Source organism: Acipenser ruthenus, chromosome 18, assembly GCF_902713425.1.
Source record: "Acipenser ruthenus chromosome 18, fAciRut3.2 maternal haplotype, whole genome shotgun sequence".
In the NCBI taxonomy this organism is placed as follows: Eukaryota; Metazoa; Chordata; class Actinopteri; order Acipenseriformes; family Acipenseridae; genus Acipenser; species Acipenser ruthenus.
Window position 1 is genome coordinate 20,732,246 of NC_081206.1, and position 26,061 is coordinate 20,758,306.

At 37.7% G+C, this 26,061-nt stretch overlaps 1 protein-coding gene and 1 pseudogene across 1 annotated transcript; one reads left to right on the forward strand and one right to left on the reverse strand.

Annotated features, from left to right (window-relative positions):
* The window catches only part of LOC117416647 (DNA repair protein RAD51 homolog 2-like), a 121,755-nt pseudogene extending 117,978 nt beyond the window's left edge, over positions 1 to 3,777 (forward strand).
* Positions 3,778 to 17,310: 13,533 nt separating this feature from the next.
* LOC117423886 (mRNA decay activator protein ZFP36L1-like) lies at positions 17,311 to 23,934 on the reverse strand. Its single transcript, XM_034039996.3, has 2 exons — positions 23,741 to 23,934; positions 17,311 to 21,384 (listed from the first exon to the last, which is right to left on the reverse strand). Exons 1-2 carry the CDS (start codon positions 23,792 to 23,794, stop codon positions 20,353 to 20,355), a joined length of 1,086 nt encoding a protein of 361 aa, XP_033895887.2. The 5' UTR covers positions 23,795 to 23,934; the 3' UTR covers positions 17,311 to 20,352.
* Positions 23,935 to 26,061: the final 2,127 nt, after the last annotated feature.

The following is a 26,061-nucleotide window of genomic DNA, read 5'->3' on the forward strand; positions in this document are numbered from 1 at the left end:
ATAACAGTCACTTGAGCAGCTTTGTTAGGTAGCGTGTGATAGCACAGCATAATGTTAGCAGGAAGAGGATCCTTAGGCAGACAGTCGCATTGCCATGGCAGCCTTCCCATACCCCCCTGCTCCTCCGCTGAACTCTAAGCGGGAAACCAGTTGTTTTTATAATGGCACATATACCTCCCCATTCTCTACCTTGGGGGGGCCATAAACTAGACTAATAATCATTTTACCAGGCCAGCCGGGATGTCTGACTAGACAATCTATTCCGCTATCTAAACATACAAATAACAAATACAAGTTCAACTGTAGGAGTCCAAGGACAGCATATCCAACAAAGGAGTCACGCTGGAGTTGTTCAGACTGTATATGTTGCAGGTTTTAATAGTTTTATGGAATGTATAAGTTTTGTAATTTAACAAGATAACAGAACTTCTATTTAGGAGTAATAAACTATAAGCAAAAATAAATGTAAACATTTCATTGAGATTCATTATATGGTATTGATGAATTAGCACAACACAAATACAGAAAGCTTAAAAATGTCAAGTGGACAAGTGCAACATTAAATTGCCAAAAACATTGATCTACTTGACTCAGTTTCTTCAAAGTTTACCTTAAACTGACATATAGATATATGTGTACATGTTTTTTGACATTAGTCCTGTTGATCGGAAGAAATGACTAATTGGACTGTGATTTATTCTCAGTTGGGCTGTGTGACGGGTGCCCACCCCTTGTGCATATTAATGTATTTATGTATGTATGTTCATTTATATTATTTGTATTGTATTATTATAATTTGTGTGTGGACGTATGAAAGCCATCCGATGTTACTGTTTATTATTTGAGACCGGCAAAAAGCCGGTCCTGTAAAATATAGTCGCCGTGGATGAGGTTAAATCCCATCCCAATAAAGCTCATGGGAATGTGGCTGGAGCCTTAAAAAGGTAATTGTTTAATGGGTAATTAAGGCACCAGCCACAGAATATAAAAAAGACCCACTAGATCATTATGGGAGAAGAGAATAGAGGGGAGTTAAGAACGAGAGTGGATGCTACCAGAAAGCAAACTAAGGTACTCGTTTTACAAAGTGTAGTTGTTTTGGTGTGTTTTGTTTAATTGTTTTGTTTGTTTAATTAATAAATAAAAAGCTGAGCGCCATTGCGGCTCAGTTTAGCCCCGTACGTTTTTGTGTTTCTGTTTCAATTCCTGGTCTGACGTCACCACTGCAGCCCTCACTGCCACAGGCTGTCAAAATTACTAAACTGTGGTGCATGATGCAGTTGGCTTCAACTGCAAAAATAATATGGCAGAGTGTAATAAACAAAGCACAGTTTACACGCGGGAATATACCAACAAAAGGTACTACTTAAGAGAGCAGTTTGGCTGTACCATTTCTGACAGCAGATTAGGGGTATAAACTCCCATTGCCTAGTCATTTTAGCTATACCTAGCTTTATTATTAGATACACCTGAGCTTGTTACCTTATATTTTTTTATACCATATTTTTTTTATTTCAAATTGGCATTACCACACAGGCTTCTAAGTAGTCTTTTGAGACGTTTCTTATTAAATTCAGAACTTTTAAAAAATTACAGTTTGGAGAAAAAAAAAGGTTTGATAATCTAGTACTGTTAGTCTCACAGAAAACATTAAAAAGCTCTTATATTTATTAATGCAATAATTCAGAACAAATGGCCTTAGGGTTACAGTATGTAGAACAAACTTGTTAAAAGCAGCAATTGTGTGTTGGACTCAGTCATGGGTTACGAATGAGAGAGTTAAGTTCCCAGCAGTATACCAATATTTCTGGACAATTTATCAGATTACTGTCCTCCTACATCCCTGCCTCCAGATGTTGCTGTTTTGCAGAATACAACAGCTTAGTTACACTCCATTTTTTTCCCCCCTTCAGATGGTGAGAATCAGGCAAGCTCCTCCCACCAAGGAACCGATCCAGGACTTCAGCCAATCAGAGTGCGGACTGCCTTTAACTATTGCCTCACACATACCACACCCACTTCCAGCCACAGCACTGGTGTCCATTGAAGGGAGTGTGTGAGGTGGCGCATCACAATTCAGAGGTTTTATACAGATCAAATATAGGTTTTCTTTTATAATTTGTACTTCTAAAAAAAAAAAAAAGAAAATGCTGTTTTGGACACAATGTTTTGAATATTCTACACCAAAATGTTCTAATGTATTTTTTATTTACTGTACATGCTTTAGAATTCAGCAAAAAGTTCATTTTGTTTTTTAGAAAGGTTAAATTCTTAACAATATAATAATCCTCAAGCAAATATAGAATTGTAATTAAAAACGTATTACCGGAAGTGGACAGACATATCGATTCATGTAGACTTTTTTTTTCTTTAGTCAACAGCCTAATTCACTATATTGATATGCTTTTTCATGTTATTACAATAACATTGACAAAAGAATAACCATACAGAACTCCAATCCATGTTTTCTCTGTTGTATATGTTCAAAATGCATTCTGCTATTCAGGGAGAAAGCATGTCACCACTTGAAATGTTGCCCCGTTCATACCAGTGCTAAATCAGCTTTTTTTTTTTTTTACCACATCCACTTTAGTGAAAGGGGCTGTTTCTTTGTACTCAGGGCTGCACGACACACAGACATAAGATTGGATTGAGGTGGCCAGGTAGTGATAGAGTGGCCTGAGCTGGTGCCCTCAAGGTACAACAGAATACCTGCTCATGACATAATGAAGCTTAGGGGCCCTTTGGTCCCCATAAAGTGGTTGTATGTTACAAAATGATTCCATAAACCTTACTCGACATGATCTTCCATTAACAATCTCGGGCCCAAATGTGCTGTTTTGCAAACATGTCTTCCATTTTCACACTTGATTCCTGGTACTACACTAATATAAGAAAGTTCTCAGTTTCCTTGCCTTTTATTTCCTGGATCGTTATACCTTAGCTGTGTCTTCAAATGGGGAAGGAGTTGGTTGGTTAATGACAATTTTACTCCAGGTGAAAGTGTAACACTACTTGAAAGCAAGGCTAGCAAACAGAGATTTATTTAACCAAATGTAGAATCTATATTAAAATAAAAATATGGTGAATTTAAGTGCACAGCAGGTAAGAATTATGAAATTATTTTGTTAGCTACTACACTTTAAATAATTTCAATCTGGATCTCAATCAAGAGGAGTGAAAAGGTAATTCCCGAAAATAAAATGTTGTCTTTGCTACTGTGGGTTCTACAGCAAACATTTAGTATTTTACAGTATATTTTATATGGGGGGGGGGACTGAAGAATAGAGATATTTTTATTTAATTGTGATCATGTATTTACAAGAGATATTCAGAAAGTTCTGACACATAAGTAGCCCAAATGGGACAAAATTGCCTTTGTTTCATTTCAACATAAGAAAATGCTCTAAGTCCTTGGTACTCAGTAGGCTGCATTTAGGCCAGTCGTGTCTTGTTACAGCATTGTGAATGCCCTCAGTATAGCTTTTTATGAGTTAATCATTAAACCTATAATTGAGCTTTCCATATAAACTGGTTACTCTGTGTAATGCATGATTCCAGTATCACTGCTCGGCAGGTTCAGGGTTACATGGGAGGTGAACTGAGCTGAGCCCGGGCTAGCGGTAAGAATCTCCGGTTTGCAGTCCTTATCGCTGACCACAATAGGCCTGTGAGTCGATAAGCTCCCTCTAGATGAATTATGCAACTTGATTTATGGGCTGTTTGGAGGGTAAACAGGTGAGTTTGTCAAGAGGTGGCCTAATCAGATACAAGTGTACAGTGTTCCATTTTTCTGTTTGAGTGTTTGTTTAAAAAAAAAAAAAAAAGGTTCCCTTAAGGGCAAACAGAACTGAGTGCTCTCCAGGTTGCATGGAAACCTAAACTCACAGTGTAAGTTCAGAGGCATCCCTTATTGATTTTATTTAAAATATATCTAAGGCTGCTTCGGCATATTTACTCTTTTTAGGTATCTCAGTGCTTAGAGGTTTGTGCAATAGCCTTTTGACCAAAGATTGTGTTAGAGGATTAGTCGCCATCTGGTTTTGACTTAGCTTAGATGGGTAAATGCATTTCAAAGACTTTGCACTATTAGAAGGAAGGGTTAATGTGTGTAATTCACAAGCTTGAATAATTTCAGCTATAAAGCCTAAAGCTAGTTCTATGAGCTGGTTAATATACTGTTAGAGGGCTATTTCAAGCTAACTGAGAAGTGGAAGAAAAATAGGAAATATTTTAAATGTTTCCCAGCCCTCCACTACTGAGCTGTAAGCGTCTAGCCCAGTCATTTGCCTTAACAATTAGGCTACAGTTTTTTGATATCCTCATCCTCAACTACTAAACAGTTGCTTCTCAGCACTCAGCTTAAGCCTCTGTAGACCCTTCTGTCACCCTGTGCTAACACTGCCTCCAGCCCTTTGCTCTAATCACTAAGCCTCCCACGATAAATACTTGGCCACACTGCCTTCCAACCCTCAGCTCCTAACAACCAGGCCAGGTCTTTAGCTTTAAGCAACCAGCTTCAAGGACTAACTAAGAAAATCTTGCCAATCTTAGCCTTCTGTTTTTGTTTTAATGACCGTGAGTGCACGGTGGAGGAAAGACATACATCTCTCCTTGGCTAATGGAGCTCGACAGGATGTTGCTATGGTTACCGGCCCCATAGGGGAAGATAGGGAAGTTTGGCTGATTGTGTGAACAATAGTCTTATTTTGGGTGGTTCCTCCTTTCAGTGGTTGTTTGTGTAAAATATAAATCTTGAGAGAGGGTGTGTATGTGCAGGGATACGTTGTTATGCAGGAAGGGGTCTCCCTCATTGTATCTGGGCCCCGTAGATGAATAGTAGTTGTTAGAAGTTATGCATTGGGTCCCTTATAACTATAAAGACTTTTGTAAAGGCCCAACACAGAAGGGTCTCTTATCACTTTATCCTAGTCTGTAGCTTCAAATATGACTTGAAAACAATGTATTTGCATTAAAAGATTGAAAAAGTAAGAGTCTGCTGCCATTAATTACACTGATGGTTTATACAATATACAGTAACTGCAAATACATGTGTAATTACAGTGAAAATGATACATCATAAAGTGTTCTCCTATAACTAAATGACTTGATTAGGGAAGCCAGACTTGAAGGAACTGGAATTAAGCTCAATTTAGTTGGTCCGACACACAAAAAATAGCAAAACTGACAGAATTATAAAATATATGAATACTACAAATAGCACTAAAAAGGAAACTGAAAATGAAAACCTGAATAAGAAAATTAGTTTAGACAGTTAGGGGAAACAGATAACTTAACTGAAACTGACCTTTACAAAAATGTTAAAAATAAGGTGTTCCAGAAGACAAAACTAAAATTAAAAACTATAAAGGCCAACAGTACCAGGTTCTTACGGTGAGGGTGACTTAAATTAGATTCAGTTTAGTAGCACAGTAACCATTTTGGTATAGTACATTACAATGTAAAGTCTGTTTTATATGGCCACTTGCCATTCAGCAGTCTTGCCTATTCTGTAAGTCCTATTCTGATGATGTCACCTCTTTCACACATAAGTTTTACATGGTGATAAGTTTTCCATATTGCAATACAAATACATTCTTTATTTACTTGAGGACCTACAGCTGTGTAACAGTAATTGATTTAGGTTGGCTCATGTTCTTAGAGTGTAGATCTTTTTTATAAGTCTTAAAAAGTCTCAAAAAAAAAAAAAAAAAATAACTTAAATAAAAATACAGGTTAACTTAGGACAAGCCCCAATTGTGATATATACTAACTGTTTTGTCAAACACTGTATTTACCAACAGATTGAACTGCCTTATCTCATGTCACTGTGGAATTCTGCTCAGTATATTCCGATTGTTTTGTGCAGTGTGTTTTTCATTTCTTATCAGTACAGCAAAGAACAAGTATAATGCTTACAGAGCATGGTATAGAGCGATGACTCTCACTCTAGCAGTAGCCGCTGTTTAGCTAGTAATTGGTGTCTCAGTGTAACACAAATATTTGGCTTCCAAGAACCTTACAGGAAGGTAGCAGAATTTGTGTAAGTGTCTATAATAAATAGTAGACCTTGATATTGATGTACTATAACTATCTGAAATGTCCTCTTATATTATGCCCATGGGAATGCTTTGTTATTGTTCACAAAGACTCCCATTTATTGTATATTCTGTTCCATACCTGTATCAATTTATATACTGTATCCTAACGCACTGTACATATTGAGTAAATCCTAAAAAGGGAAAGTTGACAAAACGCAGGCTATGAGTACAGGAAGGTTTGTTTATATACTTTTAAATTGAAACTGTTGTGAGTTTTCTAGACTGCATAAAGCAATAAACCCCATGTATGCAAAACTGCATCCAGCATGCATATCTCATTAAGACTGCCATTGCACTTCAGTGTATGACCAAGACTTGCTATAAAGCGTAAAATCACACGTCATTGAGATGAATCAACTATTTCAATGTATTTGTTCAGGGTTGTGCTTTAGGCTTACATGCTTGTTTTGAGGAGACTTTGTACCACACCATGGTGGAAAAGTAAATTAACTTGGTTAAATTTTAGCCAAGGTAGCAGTTAGTACTCACCTTTGACAATGTGTAGAAAATGACAGCATAAAAGCATGACAGTAAAGCATGCTAGGATAGTGAAAGAGGAACTATGTCCAGGTTCTTCCCTAAACACCAGTCCTAGTCTCTCTTATGCACCATATGTGTCTGAAGATCATGTAGAAATCTGTGACCTTATGTTGTGCTACTTTTGACTGTCTCCAGTGTCTCGATTCTGGCTTTTGAAGTTGTCATGTCACAGAAGCTGAACAGTGTTGGGCCTGGTCAGTACTTGGATGGGAGAACGTCTTGGAACTCTTGGGCAGCGAATGAGATGATACTGTAAACAAAAATTCTAGCTGCCTTTTATTTTTTTGTGATTTCCCACTGCAGAAAAAAATATACCATACATATAGTATTTCCAAAGCTTGTTTCAAACACCTATTAATTTTATTAAACTAGAACCAAGCAACTTCAATAAGCCCTATAATTCAAGGTCTCTTGAGCATTAACTACAGATCAGTAAAAGCAATTAAAATATGTCCCAATGTCGCTAATCTGTATGCATTAAATAAACAAAAAATCAAGAAAAGAAGTTGTTGAGCATTAAATAAAGAAATGTGGTCAAATGTAGCCCACTCATTCTTCGTTCTTCAATTGTATGGAAACATTCCTCAGTTCTGTTTGGGGTATTCTCAGTTCACCTAAAGGGTGGCAGATCTAAGTACAGCCACTGTTTAAATAATTGTGTCTCTTTAGTTTATTTGTCTGTAAAAAAATATATTTAAAAATATGAAAGTTCATAGTCAAATTATTTAAGTGATATATTTAGATCCACCGCTGTTAAGATCAATTTAAAAGACCCTATTAGATTATATTTAAACAGAAACATATCTTAATAGCACAACTGTTTAGAGAATGAAAATATACTTTTTATGGTTATGATTAACTTCTAATAGCATGTGTCTATTCAGTACGCCCTTTTTAAATTATTTCAATAGTATTTAGACCTGCTGTTGATTAGCTACATTGAATAGACTCCCTTTTCAGTTCCTTAAGGCACTAAGTAACTAACATGAATCAGATTGGACTCTGTTCCCTCCTGGATAGAAAACAACTTGGATAATTTCAGCTATAAAATCTGGTACATGACCTACTTTCTTAATAAATAAATATTAGATTTTGTCTTTAATTTTGGCATTCCAAAAAATATGCCAATGTAACCCATGCTAAGTCAACTTGTCACCATAGTAACCAGTCCAAAGGCCGGACGGGGGAAAAAGGAGCTTTTCTTAAAGGAAATGACAGCGAAATTATACGGCAATTTTAAAAGAAATAGAAATGTATTCTGAAAGTCCAAAAATGAGAAACAGATGAGTGGTTTAAAAATCAGAACTGCCCTTGGCAGCTTGATTTACAACCAGCAAGTAAGCATTCTTTATTGAGAAATAATTTTCCCTGTTGAAAACTGAGCTGCAGCATTTCATTTCCAGTGGGGGTTTCTGTTCAGTTTTACAGCTGAGTAGAACTGAGGCACAAGAATTCCACATTTCACACAGTGAGACACAGGCCAAACTGGATTTTTAGTTCTGATTATTCGTAAACCACATCTTTCAGCTTTTGGTAAAGTCCAGCCACGTCTCTGTTTTTCCTCCACAGGAGAATGCTGTGTGCCAAGAGTTTGGTGCAGCTTACTCAAATCTCTCTCTGCACTGGCATTGAACCCTGCAGTCCTCACCTTGTGATAAGACAGTCACTATCCCTGAATCTGTGCTGTAGTCACCCATAACCATGTGTTTCCAATTGAGGTTATAGCAGATTCAATAAAAAAAGTACAGCATCCTTGTTGTGTCCCAGATCTATGGCAACATCTAATTGTGGTACATATTGTAGTGAATTAAGTATTGCATAGAATGCAGCACGACACAAGTGAGCCGAACTGCCAGAGAACAGTTGTATATCTGTGAGGACTAGGAATTGCAAGTAGTCTCAGAAAAAGCTGCATTTTTGTTTTTGTCTTTAAGTTGTTCTTGGCTTATAAGTATGAACACAGTCTACTTTTATTTAAAAGGTTCTGGTACAAAACACTCTCCTATATTGGGTAAATAGAGTTTTACTTGAACCCTATTAATATACCTCTAAGCAACTTACTACAGCAACATATTGTGATTCTTGACCACCATTAAAATAATGTTCAAACCACAGTATATTAAAACCCTATAGTACTGTACAACACCGCAAATAATTGCCTTGGCTTTCCACATGATTTAACAACCTTACTTCCTGTAATCTACACACCCACATACTGGGAAAGATACATGTACTATGAAATGAGACAAAGGAAATGTATGTTTAAAAAATGGGCAGCCTTCAGCAGCTTTGTTAAATGGCCTTTTTGGTTTAGCGCTTGACAACAGATCTAAATGTCAGGACACCCCAATAACTGATATTAGCAGTAGAAGCAGCTAGTCCTACAGCCAATCAGCAGCTGCTTTGTGGAACCAAGCGCTTCAGAGCAAGGCCAGAGCTTATTGAATTTTGGGTATTTCTGTCTTTCGGAGATATACAGTAGGTGAGGTGGTGAAAGTATTTTAAATGACTGAGAGTTAGGTGGATTCATACCCAAGGTACAGTTAGCTGCCGTGTTTCCTACTATGCGGTCTGCCTTTTTATTGTAAAGAAGTAGAGTGAGGTCATACGATTCTAACTGCTGTTGTAGTAAGACCCATTAGACTGTTGTCTGTACTAATGTATATCTTTTAACATGACTGCTATACTGTACGTGCTCACACACTTCTGCTACAAACGACATAAACTATATTCTGAGCGTTCCTGGCATGTTCTGCAGGAATCATTCTGATTAACTTTCAGCTGCTGCAACTGATAAGGGAATGAGCAACGTGAGCATATTTCTGTATTTACTCTCCCCTTTCTCAAACAAAAGCTGATATGAAAACAAAGTCGACTCGCACATTGCTTAATGCACAGTATGCTGGCTGTAGGAACGGTTTTTTCCCCCTTTTGATTTAAAGGCACAAACTCAATTTTAAATGAAAGCTCCCTCAACCTCCACTACTTTTTAACTGTTCCACAGATTTGGAATTTCTAAAATGTTGCTTAATGTTGCACAATGTAAAAGAAATGAAACAGAGATATCCAGGACTTAAAAAAAAAAGATTTGGTTCCCGCTGAAGATCTTGAATTCAGTATGTGATAAAGGCAAAGAGAAGCTAAAGGGACAAAGGGCTTATTTGGGCCCTTTCTACAGCACACAGTGATCTCAAGAACAGAACAGGGTTAACGGAAAGAAGATTGAAATCCCTTGTTAGTCTGTGAAAGAACGGAAAGGGATTTTGCTATTTTTTAAGTAAACAACCGATTCAGTAGTTCGGAAGGTCATGGGTTGAGTTCAGCTGTGAAAGGATACTTGTAAGGTCATGAGGTGTCTGTTGTAATAGAAAAAAGGAAAACCCAAATTTCATACTGCTGAAAACCATACTGTAGATGACAAAAGCCTCATTCCTTAGACATTTTGAGACCTTTAGCAGAGTAATCCGCACTTGATCCATCTATATTCTGTCGCCATCAGTCCCTAATGTTCTGGGTTTAGTAAGGATAGATTTATCTTGCCTTTTTCAGGATAGTCTGAGAACAGAATATTTGCCCATGTGCTGATTTTCGTACTTCATCATTTTAATATATTTTTTTATTTTAAAATGTTTACATTGCTCAGTTTTTCCTTGCTTATGTGGATGGGCAGGGGAACTTATTTCAGAGTGTTAGACATGAGACAAAAAAGGAAACTTTACCTGATTTGAAGACCTAGGGGAAAGATTATTATTACAGCAGACACAAGCTAAGTCTCCAGGCGCTTTTGCTGTATGTACTCGCAAGGCAGTTGCAAATAACAGACAATGCTGATATTTAACCCAACCCCTCATTCATATTTGCAAATATACATCTGAACTCAAGGCATTATTTTGGATGGAGCTATGACACTGTAAAATATGTCAAATTGGTATATATCTTAAGTACTTACACATTCAAAAACATAGTTGTAGCCCTTTAACAGAAGTTACACAAAAAAAAAACAATGCATATAAAAAGTCACCAATAAATTAGCAACCCCCATCCAATCTCAAATCACTTCCCGAATTTTAACATTTAAAACAGGAAGCAGCCTTTCTGTTTCACGTGAACAGCATGTTGTGTGACTTTTTAAGGAACCATTGTAAATGAAAACATGACTGAAACAAACACATCACCGGGTTTTAGGGGATAAGTCAAAAGAATTCAGTTGAAAAGACAAAGGGAGCAGCAACCCTCTACCCCTAAATTATAACTCCAGCACAATAAACACTGCTAAATACAGTGCTTTCTACTTCACTGATGGCTAATAATTGCATTTGGAGACAGGTGCAACACAAAGTGAATTAAGAGCGTCTATTTTAAAACAAGTATGTTACTAAATTTTTTATATCAAGGTAAATGTGGGGCCACCTAGTACTGCAAAAGCTGTTGATCCTGTAGATGCGCTGTCAAGATTTTTCAGGATAAACTATGAATATATATAACGAAAATAAAGAGTGCAATATATTGTATTATTATTATTTATTTCTTAGCAGACGCCCTTATCCAGGGCAACTTACAATTGTTACAAGATATCACATTATTTTTACATACAATTACCCATTTATACAGTTGCTCAAGGGTACAACAGCAGTGTCCCCGACCGGGGATTGAACCCATGACCCTCCGGTCAAGAGTCCAGAGCCCTAACCACTACTCCACACTGCTGCCCTGACAGTACCTTGCAACCTCTAGCCATATCATTGCAATTATGACTTCAAAGTAAATGTAATAAAAAGCATGTGCAAAGAACTAACACATATTATGCAATTCAACACCTGATAACACCAACCTAATGTAATACTGCTGCCAGAAGATACGGAACAACTGCAGATTCCACAGCTACTTATACCGTCTTTAGTTATAGTTTAGTTGAAATATAATACACAAATTAGACAATACACATCAGAATAATACAGAAGTTAGTCAAAACCCAACACAATAATCTGAAGGTTGTTTTCTTTTAACCAGTGGACTGGATAAGCTATGTGTATTGAAAGAGACAAATACTGAGAAGTGTTGGGTACACTTTTCTGCTAAAATGTGAGTGGAATGTCAACGGAATATGAGGCGTTTTCCTCTCTGGAAACCAGTGTCTATGTGAAATTAATTTTGGCGGGGATGATCATAACAGTGACAGATCTTAATACAAGACCATTATAAACAGAGTAAAGAGTTTCTATGCAGATGATACCATTACTGTAGATACCAGGGTAATGCATACTGTATATACAGTTGACTTCAACCTCCTTTCAAACTAACCCTAAAAATTGGTGTAAACCTTAAACTGCAACACAAGTCCATGTCAGATAGTGAGTTTGTGGTCAAAGTAATATTAAATATACAATATTCTGCTGATGTGGTTTACATAACTTTTGAGCTGCTTTTTCCTGGAATTCACTGCCATGTTGAAATAAAGAACTCCAGAGGTTCAAATTATTGTGAGGAATTACATGAGTGCAGTTGTTTTTGATAATTGTGTATGTTTTGTCTGTTTGTCTGTAATGTTTGATTATTGTAAAGTTTTTAAACTAATAGTGTCACGCTGTTCCCATGGGGAACCGTTGGAAAATACATGTTCATCTGAATGAGCTTCCATGGTAAAATATTTAATACATGAAATAAAAACAGACTCCTTCAAATATTCCTATTGGACAGGAGTCTGCGTCATGAAAAACATCACACAGATTTCTTCAGTGTATTGTCTCTCTGACTAAAGACTGGACGTAAAAAGAAACTGAAATCCTCTTTCCTAACAGGATCCAAGGCAGTGAATCGGTGCTTGTGCTGCCATTGTTCTTCCTTACCTGGTCTATGAATTAATTGTGGAATTTAATGTCAATCCAGCACCTTTCATGAGTGTTAAAGTCATCACCAAATAAAAAAATAACAATACGCTACTTTCTTCTCACCAAGTCGGATTTCCGACCACAGTGCAGGCAGCCAGCCAGCCTCAGTCTTTTTCTTCATATCAGATTATTATCGTGAGTTAGTCATTAGTCTGGGATCAAACTTCACCAAGTTTGTGTTTTTTAACCATTGGCTGGTTTCAGAAAGGGCCTCCATGAATAGAAAAAATATTAACATGCACACACAAGCAGCTCCAAGGCAGGCAGTAAAATGATTTCCTCCAAGTGTGAATAGGCTGACACTGCAGTCCAGTATTCCTGTCTGCAAAATAAATAAAACACACAACACAAGAGGTGGCAATTGTATTGCATGTGGCCAAGACGAAAGAGAACAATTCAAACTATATATATCTACACACCATACTCCACACTGTTAAGGGAAAAAAAGTTATATATTAAAAATACAAAACTGAAAGATCATAATTGGATAAGTCTCCACCCCCTGAGTTAATACTTGGTGGAAGCACCTTTGGCAGCAATTACAGCAGTGAGTCTGTTGGGATAGGTCTCTACCAATTTTGCACACCTAGATTTGGCAATATTTGACCATTCTTCTTTACAAAACTGTTCAAGCTCTGTCAAGTTCCTTGGGGAGCGTTGATGGACAGCAATCTTCAAGTCATGCCATAAATTTTCGATTGGATTTAGGTTGGGGCTCTGATTGGGCCACTCAAGGACATTTACCTTTTTGTCCCTTAGCCACTCCAGTGTAGCTTTGGCTGTATGTTTTGGGTCGTTGTCATGCTGAACGGTGAACTTCCGTCCCAGTCTCAGCTTTCTTGCGCAGGGCAGCAGGTTTTCCTCACAGACTTCTCTGTACTTTGCTCCATTCATTTTCCCTTCTATCCTGACAAGTGCCACAGTCCCTGCCGATGAGAAACATCCCCATAACATGATGCTGCGACCACCATGCTTCACAGTAGGGATGGTGTTCTTTGGGTGATGTGCTGTGTTGGGTTTGCGCCAAACATAATGCTTTGCATTTAGGCCAAAAAGTTCCGTTTTAGTTTCGTCAGACCACAAAACTTTTTGCCACATGGCTACAGAATCTCCTGAGTGTTTTTTTGCATACTTCAAACGGGATTCAAGGTGGGCTTTCTTGAGTAATGGCTTCCTTCTTGCCACCCTACCATACAGGCCAGATTTGTGGAGTGTTTGGGATATTGTTGTCACATGCACACTTTGACCAGTCTTGGCCATAAAAGCCTGTTGGCCTCTTGGTAGCCTCTCTGATCAGTCTCCTTCTTGCTCGGTCATCCAGTTTGGAGGAACGGCCTGATCTAGGCAGGGTCTTGGTGGTGCCATACACCTTCCACTTCTTAATAATCATCTTGACCGTGCTCCAAGGGATATTCAAGGCCTTTGATATTTTTTTATACCTATCCCCTTATCTGTGCCTTTCAACAACTTTGTCCCGGAGTTCTTTTGAAAGCGCCTTGGTGCTCATGGTTGAGTCTTTGCTTTCAAATGCACTACCCAGCAGAGGAACCTACAGGAACTGCTGAATTTATCCTGAAATCATGTGAATCACTACAATTTAACACAGGTGGAGGCCACTTAACTTGGTGTGTGATTTTGAAGGTGATTGGTTACACCTGAGCTAATTTAGGATTGCTATTACAAGGGGGGTGGAAACTTATCCAACCAAGCTATTTCAGTTTTTATTTTTAATTAATTTTCTACAAATTTCTAGAATATTTTTTCACTTGGAAGTTGTGGGGTAGGATGTGTAGATAAATGAAAACAAAACTATTTTAATGCATTTTAATTCCAGGATAAAGGGAACAAAATGTGAACATTTTGAAAGGGGGCGTAGACTTTACCTATAGGCACAGGAGAGAGAGAGAGAGAGAGAGAATGAGAGAATGAGAGAATGAGAATGAATATGCATATACCTGTATATGTAAATGTAGTGTTGTTTGTAATAGAAAACAGAGTCAAGTGATAAAGCATTAGACTCGTGCCAGGGCAGTTTAAACGTGCCAAATGCTGTCTGGAGTTTGCCCTGAAACACTTGCAAAACTGGTTTTGCTATTTTATATAACATTTTAAAATAATACTGAAACAAATGTGACCTTTACAGATTTTTTTTTTTTTTTTACGATATCTTTATAGAACAAAAAACCATGGGATGTTACTCCTTGCCCTTAGTGTAACTTCTATTTCTAATGAATTGATATGTAAGTGTAGTGTTGTTTGTAATAGAAAACAGAGTCAAGTGATAAAGCATTAGACTCGTGCCAGGGCAGTTTAAACGTGCCAAATGCTGTCTGGAGTTTGCCCTGCAGTCATGCAACGTTGGAGTGTGACAAGGTTTAGGCTGACTAATTGCTGCTTTTTTTGGGGGGGGGGGGGGGGGTGAATTAGCAGTCCACTCAGACTTCTAATGGTTTGTGGCTTTACTTTCTTTTGATTTGAACTTCAACTGTTTTTAAATACATATTTTTTAATACTACCACCTCCAAGCTTAGAAATTTCCCAGGCTGTGCCTTTTTCCAACACCTTGTAAGTCCATTTCAGAAGAGCAAGTTAAAGCACAAACATCTGAAACAAACCAAAACCAAAAAGCCATTAAATCTGTTAACTCGGGTCTATATCAGTTACTCCAGTATTACATTTGCCATATACATCCAAGTTGTTTCCAGGATAGTATATTCATTTTCCCTTTATAAAATGTGTTTTTACTACGTATAGTAACTGTAACGCACCGTTTTGGGTAACTAACTTAAGATAGGCCAAAACATTGCTACTCATTTAAAATGAATCCTCAAGTTTTCAACAAAATTCAAGCTGTATTGTACTGCTACATTGCAGTGTTGCATAACAGATATTTTAGGGCAGGAAAGCAGTGCGCTTTAAGAACTGCTCAATTTGGAGGGAAAGTATTTAATTAAAAAAAAAAAACATTAACAAAAACAAACGTAGAGCAAACGAAAAACGAACAGCTAACAGTCTTAACACTGTGTGATCAACTGACTGCATTTAATCTGTGATGCAGATTTAGGAACAGGCACAGAATGTACCACACAGTTTAACATAAATGGACTGTCCTTCACATCACTGTTTACATGTTAAAAAATCTATTTCCTGTGTTCAGCAATGTAAGCTGCATCTATCTTTGAAATCACTTTTAGTCCATATTGGTGAGACAAGCCATCGTACTTTATAGTAGGTGCTTCAGTATCCAAATTACTGGCTCTCTGTGCTAAACTGGAGATTTGAGGTGGTAATCATGATGACCGAATTGTTTAAACACCTTACAGACTTGTCTTATCAGTGACTATCTCCACCCTACTGCTGACTGTAACTTGCATGATTGTTTTGCCCAATGCCTGTATGTTCACGGTTTGCAGGGGCATTTGGAACCATGAAAGAGTTGTACAAATCACAAAGCATGAACTGCACAGAACATCATGCAGCACAAAACACTGCACCCCCCACCTGCACCATATCAACAAGGTAGCATGACAGGAGGAGTTTAGACTCAATGACCTGTGGAGGAAACAAAAAGCTGCTCTATCCCATAGGTGCCCTGCAGCATCAAAGGTGATAAAATGGCCATAAAGAAAACATACTTCAAAAGAACGCTGTAATCTCTCACACATTTAAACAGTGGAGGCTGGACTCGTAAAGCATTTGGAGGTCCAATGCATTTACCAGCGTAATAATCCTGTATAACTAGACTTAACATAGCCTTCAAAATCTGACAAACTACTAAAATATTCCAGCTATCCATGCATACAGGGCCTTGAAACACTTGCAAAACTGGTTTTGCTATTTTATATAACATTTTAAAATAATACTGAAACAAATGTGACCTTTACAGATTTTTTTTTTTTTACGAAATCCTTATAGAACAAAAAACCATGGGATGTTACTCCTTGCCCTTAGTGTAACTTCTATTTCTAATGAATTGATTATTCAAAGGAAATCAAAAGCCTTTTTCTAATGCATTTAAGCCCTTCACAGACACACACCATCGCGTGCCGAGTGGAATATTGAAGACAACTTTAGACGCATACTCCTTTCTTTCCAGGGTCCCATCTTTGGTAATAGGAATAACTGGGCAAGACTTCAGGCACGCAAGCATGCAAAAGTGTATCTGTTCTAAATAGACTGTTAACACTATTACCTCCCTACATGATATGCAAGAGCCTGGGGATTTAGGGCAGGAATAGAAACACAGTTTAACATAAAAGGGATTAAAGCTTAGTTACTGTACTGGACCGGTTAACAAGGTAGCAATGTGGGTGTGCCAGCCTCATGCAGCCTCTTCAGTTGTTTTGATATACAGTGACAGTATCTATTTGGTTCAGCTGAATTTGTGTTTGATCAACCAACACAACTAAACACAAACACAGCAGGAATGTGACCCTGAGAATGATCCACAGGCAGAACTAAACTACCCTCCAGTTTAACCACACCTAAGATCATTTTTATTTCTGGAATCAGCGAACACCTAAAGTACAACAGCAATCCTTTAGGTACCCCAAAATTTTATCTATTCACTACTAATGCAGAACTGGGCAAGATGTGTATTATTCATTTTACCCCTCAAAATGTAAGTTCCTAAATTGTCATTCCATGCAATACCAGTTGCAGTTGTCACCACTGTAGAAGCCAAAAGAGATTGAATGTGTGCGTACTGTAAATTCAACAAATGAGCCACCCACTCAACATCAGTGTTATGTGTATAATATAAAAGACACACAAGATCAATATTTGTTCTTTTTTTGAAAAATATGGGGTTTATTGGTTTAAACTGCAATCAGTCGTTACAAAAAACTCGTATATAAACACACATATAGAAAAAACTGTAGTGAACAGCAAAAGCTGAGAAATACATTCAACAGTTTACTTTCTTTGTGTCAGTCCTGTTCACCTTTATTCATTTTTCTTACTCTTAAATACAAGGAAAATCAGAACGAGGAATTTCTTGTTTAACAAAATTAGATACAAAAAGGTAGAAATCGCACACGCTACCTGGAATGTATTAAAAAAAAGAGGCACTTTATTACATTGTAAAATGAGGGATCCAAAAATGATTTATTTAAATAAATAAATTAAATAAAATTTACAAAAAAAAAAAAAAAAAAAAAAAATCAACCTGTTTGGGCAATTTCATAACCTCTTAACTGAACTTCCTCTATAAAACCATTGAACACTGGTTTCCTAGGCCCCGATTAGCACTAATCTTGTGCTACCTTAGGTAGTCCGAGACAAGTGCCAATCAGGGTGGTAGAACCAGGCACCAATCATAATAAACAGAAGTACTTAAAATGAGAACAATCTTAAATGTTTCAACATGTAAAGGTTCATCTAAAGATTCTACCAAGTTCTTTATAACTTTTAGATACAACTGTTTCCAGCAATACAAAAAAAAAAAACATTTCAAATAAAATGCAGCTCTCTGTGTCCCAATTTCTCTGTGGCCAAACAGTAGTTAGAAGCATTTCAAACAGGTTGATTATTTTCCTTTTTAAAACTAATGAAGCTTTTTGAGATTAACAGTCAAACCAACTGGTTTCTGCTTGTTCCTGATTTCCTTTCAACTAAACACCGGATTGTTTAAATCCCTTTTTTGTTATTACAGCCTTGGCAAATAAAACCATAAATAAAAGACGCAGATATCTGGAACAGCACCACACGGGCTGAAACACTTTTCTTTCTTTGATGAATTGTTGAATAAGAGCTGATTAACCCATCCTTGACTGGGAAATGGCAGAACACCTGGATTCAAAAAGAATGCCTGCTGCTGTTTTTCAAATAATTTGTTTCACAGCTGAAACCATAGGAAACAATTCAGAAGGAAACCAGTTGACTTGTTCTGCCAAAAATTAGATTTTTCTCTTTCACCCACATAGAACAAATGGGTGTAGTTCTGGACCTCTGTAAAAGGCATTGTGTTTAGGAAACGAGAGAAGAGTACTGATTCTGGCTAGTCAATCTACACACCAGAGCAGGGTCTGTACATTCTAAGAACTTGGCTGGTAAGGCCACACAGGCTAGCAATACAAGGAATAGGACATGTTAGGGATTAACAAGACAGTAACAATTATCCTGAATTTGCAGTCCAACCCACAAAAGGGAAACAATTCTAAAATAAATAATCAAACGCATTGTTCTTGCATTTTCATTTTTTAAATTAAGTTTCATTTTAAAATAAAAACAAGTGTAGTTACAAAAAACAAGTCATTGTAGTATAATATATTAAACTGTGAAAAAAAAGAAAAAAAAGTCTTCACAACCTTTAGATTAATACGGAAGATAATAATTTAACATAAAAGAAAATATATTCTATTGTTTCATTATCCCGATAAATACAAACAAAATTAACAAAAAAAATGCATATGATCGGCAATAAATACGTTTTTTGATAAGTTAAATAAGCTTTTTTTTTATATATAACGTTGTGCAGTGACAAGCGAAACTTTCCTCTCCGAGCAAATTTTCTCTTCTTGAAAGTTTTTTCCAAAAACAACATTAATAACAGTAATAATAATAATAATAATAATAATAATAATAATAATAATAATAATAATAATAATAATAATAATAAAGAATAATAATAATCAACAATTATAAAATCCAAAGGCAAAACAAGAAGGCACAAGTGCTCTACAGAGTAACCTACATAGAGCAGACCTTTAAAGCAAATTATAACTGCAAAGAGGGACAGGGGCTGACACAGCTTCCTCTCAGGAATGAAAACTTTTTACCCAGCTTAAAACAACCCCCCCCCAAAAAAGGGAAAAAAAAGTGTCAAACAACTGATGACCAGCTTGTAAATCCCAGTCCCATCAAATTATTGACCAGCTATAAAGAAAACTGCTAGAAGTTTTAAGGCATCACATGTCTACAGGGGTTGTCTGTGGATAGGGTGGGTGGGGGAGGGTAGGTAAGCCTGTAGCACCAAAACAAGTCCTGATTCGCTATCCCGGCTGACTCCCAACCAATCCTGTTGCTCCGTCTCAAGTCCTTCCTGCAGACTTTGCTTACCCAACAGGCCAGTTTCACCTATGTCTTGCAAGACAGTGCTGAATGTTAACAGTGTTCCACTTGCCCTAGCCCGTGCATTAACCACTCGTTTGTTCGATTTGTTTTCTTTTTTTTTTTTAAACAGATTATATATATATATATAATGACACACACACATCTTTATACCCTCGTGCCAGTCCAGGAGATGTGGGAACAGTGGTAATGGCAGAACGTAGCCAGCAGATGGTGCAAGATTGCTTAAACTGACTAAGGCACCATCTGCGCTGCTACACGTCAACAAGAAAAAGAAAAGGCACATGGTGCCTTAACACAAATCACAACCCCCCCCCCCCCCAAAACGCACGTTGTAAACTGACAGCAAAATGCATCTGGCTAAGAATTTTTGGCACTATTTTATAGAGGGAATTAAAAAGGTGCAAAGGGAGTAACATTCTATTTGTTAGGGTTTCATCCCGCTACTTAAGTGGGGCTCATTCTTTTTTCTAAAATAATCTAGCAGGGGACTAAAGCTAGCTGCTCAGCCCCCACGGTTCTCATCACTCAGGATGGGAAAGCCTGTGGCAGTAAAGGCATGTGGAGTCAGTTTTTGTAACCGAGCACCCCCCCCCCCCCAAAAAAGGAAGCAGAGATAGAAAGCGGGCAAGTGGACTGTTCAACATTGACCACTAGTCTTTTCTATCTTTAAAACTAAAGAAAAGTCTCAGTTCGTAAACGGGAGGGAGGGAGGGGTGAAACAGGGCAGTGCCGCTTTCTTTTCTTTCTGCTTAGTCGTCAGAGATAGAGAGTCTGCTGAAGATTGGAAGACGTTTGTTGGTGTCTAGAACTGGGGACTCAGACCCGCTTATGCTTCCAGAGCTGCTCAGGTAGCCCTCCTGGTCGGAAAGCGAATCAGGCGGGCTGGGGGGAGCCTCAAACATCTGGGGAGACTCTGACATGGCCCGGAAGATGAAGGTGGTGGGTGATGGTGGAGCCTGAGCAGAGGAGTCGCCCGGGATACTCAGGCTCGGCCCAAAGAGGGTAGCCAGCTCCTGGCTGGAGTAGGTGAAGGGGTTATTTGCCCACTCAGGCAGGTCGTCTGCATTTAACACGGGCGGCGGGGTGACGGAGGTGGGACTGTCCTGCAACCCACTGGAGCTTGGGAACCCGGCGAAGCTGAAGCTGTGCTGAAGTCGTGGCCGATCCAGCTTGTTGGAGGGTGAGAGGGGGTACTGGGGCGGTGGGCCTCTGCGCTCCTCTGCATTGTGGATGAAGTGGCAGCGGGGCCCATAGGGGCAGAACCCGATGGTGTGGAAAGTGCGGCAGAGTTCTGTCTTGTACTTAGGGTGGCGGCTCAGGCTGCGTAGCTCATGGATGCCATGGGCAAACTGGCACTTGTCCCCGTACTTGCAAGCGCCGTTCTCCTCGAAGGGTCTACATAGTTCCGTCTTGTAGCGGCTGGAATTAACTTGCCCTCCCGTGTTGCTGCCGCTGCAAGGCTTTTGGAGCATCCTCTCCCCGGTCTCGGAATACGAGCGGTCTCGGAAGCGGTTCTCCTTGTTGCTGCCGCCACCGCCGCCACCAGTAAGGCACGGCTCTGTCTTTAGGCTGTTCACGAATTGGTTCTGGTTGAACTTGGAGTTGGGTACGGTGACAGAGTGCCGCCGTTGATAAACCCCTGTAGAGGGGGTCCCCACTGCCTTCCTGTCCAGCAGGGTCCCATTAGGGGTGCAGATGGAGGGGTTGGTGCCAGTGCAGGGGGTAGATGTGGGATGGGGGGCACTGAGGATGTTGTTGTTGTAGTTCAGCATCCTGTTGTTCTGGAATGGAAAAAAAATAAAATAGTGAATAACCCTGTATTTGCACCCAACAATACAACAAAGGAAGAAAACCAAGTATATCAATTGGACTGAAAAAGACAGCAAGAAATCCCAGTGGTGGACAGGTCAAAGTGAACTCATCATCTGTCCACAATATCAAGTTTGGAGATTAAATGTTTTGATACGTGTGAACAGGGATATAAGAAGATCGATTTTGCTCTAAACAGTAATGCGATTTCAGAAATACTATTCTGGAACCTGATCTAAAGCACCGATGGAAAAACCAACTATATGTGGAAACTGAAAGTAACACATTTGATGTTTGTATACTATTTTAAATTTACACTGTACAGTATCTTGACAGTTCAACATATATAATTCTTTCTGAACTGAAGCACTTTATTAATGCAGTCTATTAACTAGAAGTTAGAACTGTAGTGGACAAATCCGCTTATCAGTGTTCATCTATATATTTCTCAAATGAAGTCACATGAGCCAAGCCCAATGGACCTGAACAATAGGGGCCTCTCTTCATATCTGGGCCACTGTTTGTGTGTGACATTTGTGTGTGAGCATTATAAAGATAGAAGCATTGTAAAATTTCCAAAATAAGGTGTCAAATGTAATTAGTTATCATATGACTTGCAGCTTGTGAACTGAATAATATATGTAATATTATCTAAAACTGAATGTGTTTTTAGTAGTACTAAAAAAAAAAAAAAAAAAGAAAATGGCTTTGGATCTTTTCTCTTCATATTATAAGCACGTACTCCACAACCCCTTAAGGAGTAGGTGCACAACCCCCTCAAAACCCTCTGACAAATAAGTAACATATACAATACTGGTATCGCTGGCTGGAGCAAACCACATTTTCCACGCTTTGAACATTGTTTGCATTTGCGATCGGACAATATACAAGCTGACAACTTGCCAATGTAACCCTAACAAGTGGTGTTTTTTATATCAACTCTGTGCTTTTAAAACTACAGTATCTTTTACATTTATGCAAATAAAAATAAAAATCCACTCCAGGTTTTCCTAACAACCAAACAGAGTGTCTCAGGTCGACCTCCTGCCATTGCCTTACCACACATTGCTCACTGTTACTAGTTAGAAACACCAAGCTTCTTTAAAAAAAAATTGATATACAGAAGTTGCTTTGCACAATAATACATGTGTAAATCATACTTCTATTATGTTGAATTTTCTTTAAAATTAAAATACATACTAGAATGTGGTTAACTGGATATTAAAATGCAATACAAGGCCAACTTTTAAAAACACGCGAAGTGACATGATTGGAAGGGGGCTGTCTGACTGTCATACAGCACGGTAGAGCAACTGTACAGTGTTCGCAGCAACTCATTGGTTGCCAGCAGTTGTTAGCGCTACAAGACTGCTTGCAGCAGACTGAATTTAAACCTGGCAAGATTTTTGGGCGTCTGTTGCGCATTTTATATTTAAACATTTAAAGAACAAATTATAGTGCGACTTTCAATACCAAATTAGCTTGGTCTGAAACTATTTTTCCTTATCACGTCTAGCAAATTCATTTAATTGATTTCCTTGCCCCAAACGTCACACTCAGTAGTAAGAAAATGAGATCGTAATGCATGGATTTTACTTTAGTAACAAATCGCAGCATAACTGTACGAGTTACTTGACTTTACAGGTCTAAAAGCGGATATAATATAGAAATATGGTTTATTATATAAAAAGGAACATACAACTTCGAAACCCCTTTAAAGTCAGATTTTCAATGTTTTGATAGAAAGCTGATGACAAAAGTGTTTGATCACACTTAAAAACCTCAGACTGTAAAAACACAAGCAGCAGGTTTTGAAAAATATAAGAAAACCACAAGCTGGTCAGTCAAAGTAGCTAGCCTATACACCATAAGTGCCCTTTTTTCACATGCAACTACACGTGAAAAAAAGTACAATGGATTTAAAAGTTACAATCCACAAGGAGAAGCAAATGCAAAACTCACAACCCTTGCACACGAATTAAATCATGAATGACGCAAAGGGTCCACAAACGTAGGGGGCAAACCGGGTTTTCTATAACCACATAATCTACAACAATGTATAGAAAATAAACTACGTGAACTGTCTAAAATTGAAATACTTTTGTACATACAGCGATGCAAAAAATTTTAGCAAGCTTCCGCACGCGTATATAAAAATAAAATAGTGTACGTAGCTTGGCTTGTTACTAATATAATCAAAACACAAGAAAGCAAGTGATCAACTAATAAACGCAGGATGTTAAAAGTAAAATCAATAGGTATAGTATTTTTAAAAAGTTTTTAAAAATGCAAACAAACTTTTAGATCTTAAGTTTTTCTTTTTTTTACCTTGTTCAAGACTTCGCTAAAGTCGAAGTATGGCGCCACCAAAGCCGCAGACATCTTCGGTGCGAAAAATATATAATTTAAAAAATAAAAATATATATAATAAATCACAGTTTTAAATAGGCGCCGATTTCCAGATTACTTTTTCTTCCCTACTTCAGAGCCCCCTCTCTGATCTGCAAAAACAGCTCTCTGCATTACCTTTATAATCTCAAAGTTTGTGTTCTAGAGAGGCGGAGTTAGTTGATTGACAGGTGTTGTACTTCAAAACCCTTTTTTTTCGTGCAGGAGGGGAAACGACAACGATGAAGCTGTGTTGAATAAGCGGTGCATAAACTTTTTCAATCTAACATTTAGTTGTTTTATGGTTTAGAGTTGTATATATATATTATTTTTAAAAGTATGAGGTATATTGTCAGTGTTTTGAAACGTAAAGAAGTTGTTGTTTTTTTTTAAACCAAAACAAAGGAACTTACAGACCAAAAACTACGAGTTTCAACTTGTGTCTTATCTTTTCAACAGGGCGATCGCCATTTTTTGTCTTTTCTTTTTCAAACTGGTGAACAGTGTGTGTATGTAATATATATCGCGTGCCTTTTCAATATCGCGTGAAAAGGCTGAGCCAAAACAGGAAAGCAAGTAATAATAAACTTAAAAACTTTAGAAGTAAAATAAATAATATATTGCATACTATAAATATGCATACTATTAAAAAAAAAAAAAAGAACGTTTTAAATAATGTGAGCAAACTTTTAGATCTTGATCTAAGGACGTGGGTTTAAAATGTTATTTTTTTAAAACATGTTTATTTTGCTGTTTGGTGTTTTTTGTTTTGTTTTATTTTGTAATTTTGTTCTGTACCTGAATTGTACTCCATTCGGTAGTCGTCTTGGAACGTGCAAATTATGACATAGAATGTGTAATACTTGCTTCGTTCTTTTTTTCCTTGTTAGAAAAAAAATAATTTAAATACCACAAACACACAAAACTAATTTGAAACGATAAAGTAATAATGAGCTGTACCGAATCCATGTCAAGTTCAGTAACAATGCGAGTACTTTTGGAACTCTTATGATGATTTGCATATTAAAATAATACAACAGATGGTTACTGATAATCTGTTGTATTTTGTTACAATTGACCGTTTTTGGCGGGACATAACACACTAGCTAATAGTAAAACGTGTTCTTTTTTTTGGGGGGGGGTTCTTTATTTGCAGACGTCTGTTGTCATTCACAATCTTTGTCGTAGAGGTGGGTAACAAACATTTCGTCAGGCTGATATGCCTGACTAGGTTAATGTTTGAACTAGCAGACCTTGGATCGCTGAACGTATTTAACAGCTTTGTAGGCATGTGTGTTTTTTTTTATGTGTTGAATTTTTGCCACCAATATACAAACATACATAAATACGTGCCAATAACATTGGTTTTAGTTTTAATATAGTTATTCGTAAGTAGGCAGCCCACTTAAAGTGTGCAGATAGAAGCTCAGCACAGTTGCGTGCAGTATTTTTTTTTTTAATGCTATTTTTTAAAAGTTGGTTTCCAAATGCTATTCAAGTTCAAAAACGAGCAACCCCCCCAATGCACCATGTGATTTTTGTACTAGGGAGATTAAAAAGTAATGCCACGGTTTATAAACGAGAAATTAACATTATTGTAAAGTAAAGGCAACAACAAACCGGTACATTGTTTGTTTTTTAGGTTTAAAACAATTTAAAATACCTAAACTAAACAGAAATCTAATTAAATTATGTAGATGTAAGCCCCTTTCACACTGGCATGCTCTACGCGGTTTGGAACCTACCCGGGTGAGGACCTGGTGTCATGTGGGTCGGCTGTGTGATTTCACACTGCTTTTTGATCAAGCAGGGTTCACCTGGGTGCCAGATACAGGTAAACAGTATGTGTGTCAATGCACCAGAAGTAAAACGTTTTCGTTGTAGCATACTAAAATTTTCTGTATACTTATTCGTTGCATATTTTGCTTTGCAGAATGTAACAGCTTTCTGAATTCTGGAACTGCCTCAACCACAGTCTATGCACCGCGTGTAGGTCTCTGCAAAATGAACCAAGCTGGGTTTTGTTTTTCGTCATTTTTAAGTGCCGTCCCGTTTTTTAGTTGTTTACTTTTAGCTGTGACACAGCATGTCAATTCTCAAGGGTTTCCAGCACTCTGATCCTGTCTATAATTAAATCCCTTTTAATCATTAGGATACAACGTCATTTCTGGGACTTTCCGTGGGTTAACATGTATTTATTCGAGAACAGATACTGTATTAACCCTGTTTTACTCCTTTAATTTTCCTCACACGGTTATCTC

Coding starts and splice junctions, on each gene's coding strand:
- LOC117423886 (XM_034039996.3), bottom strand. CDS start 23,794: ATGTCTGCGGCTTTGGTGGCGCCATACTTCGACTTTAGCGAAGTCTTG. Junction 21,385..23,740: donor TTAGCGAAGTCTTGAACAAG/GTAAAAAAAAGA, acceptor TTTCCATTCCAG/AACAACAGGATGCTGAACTA.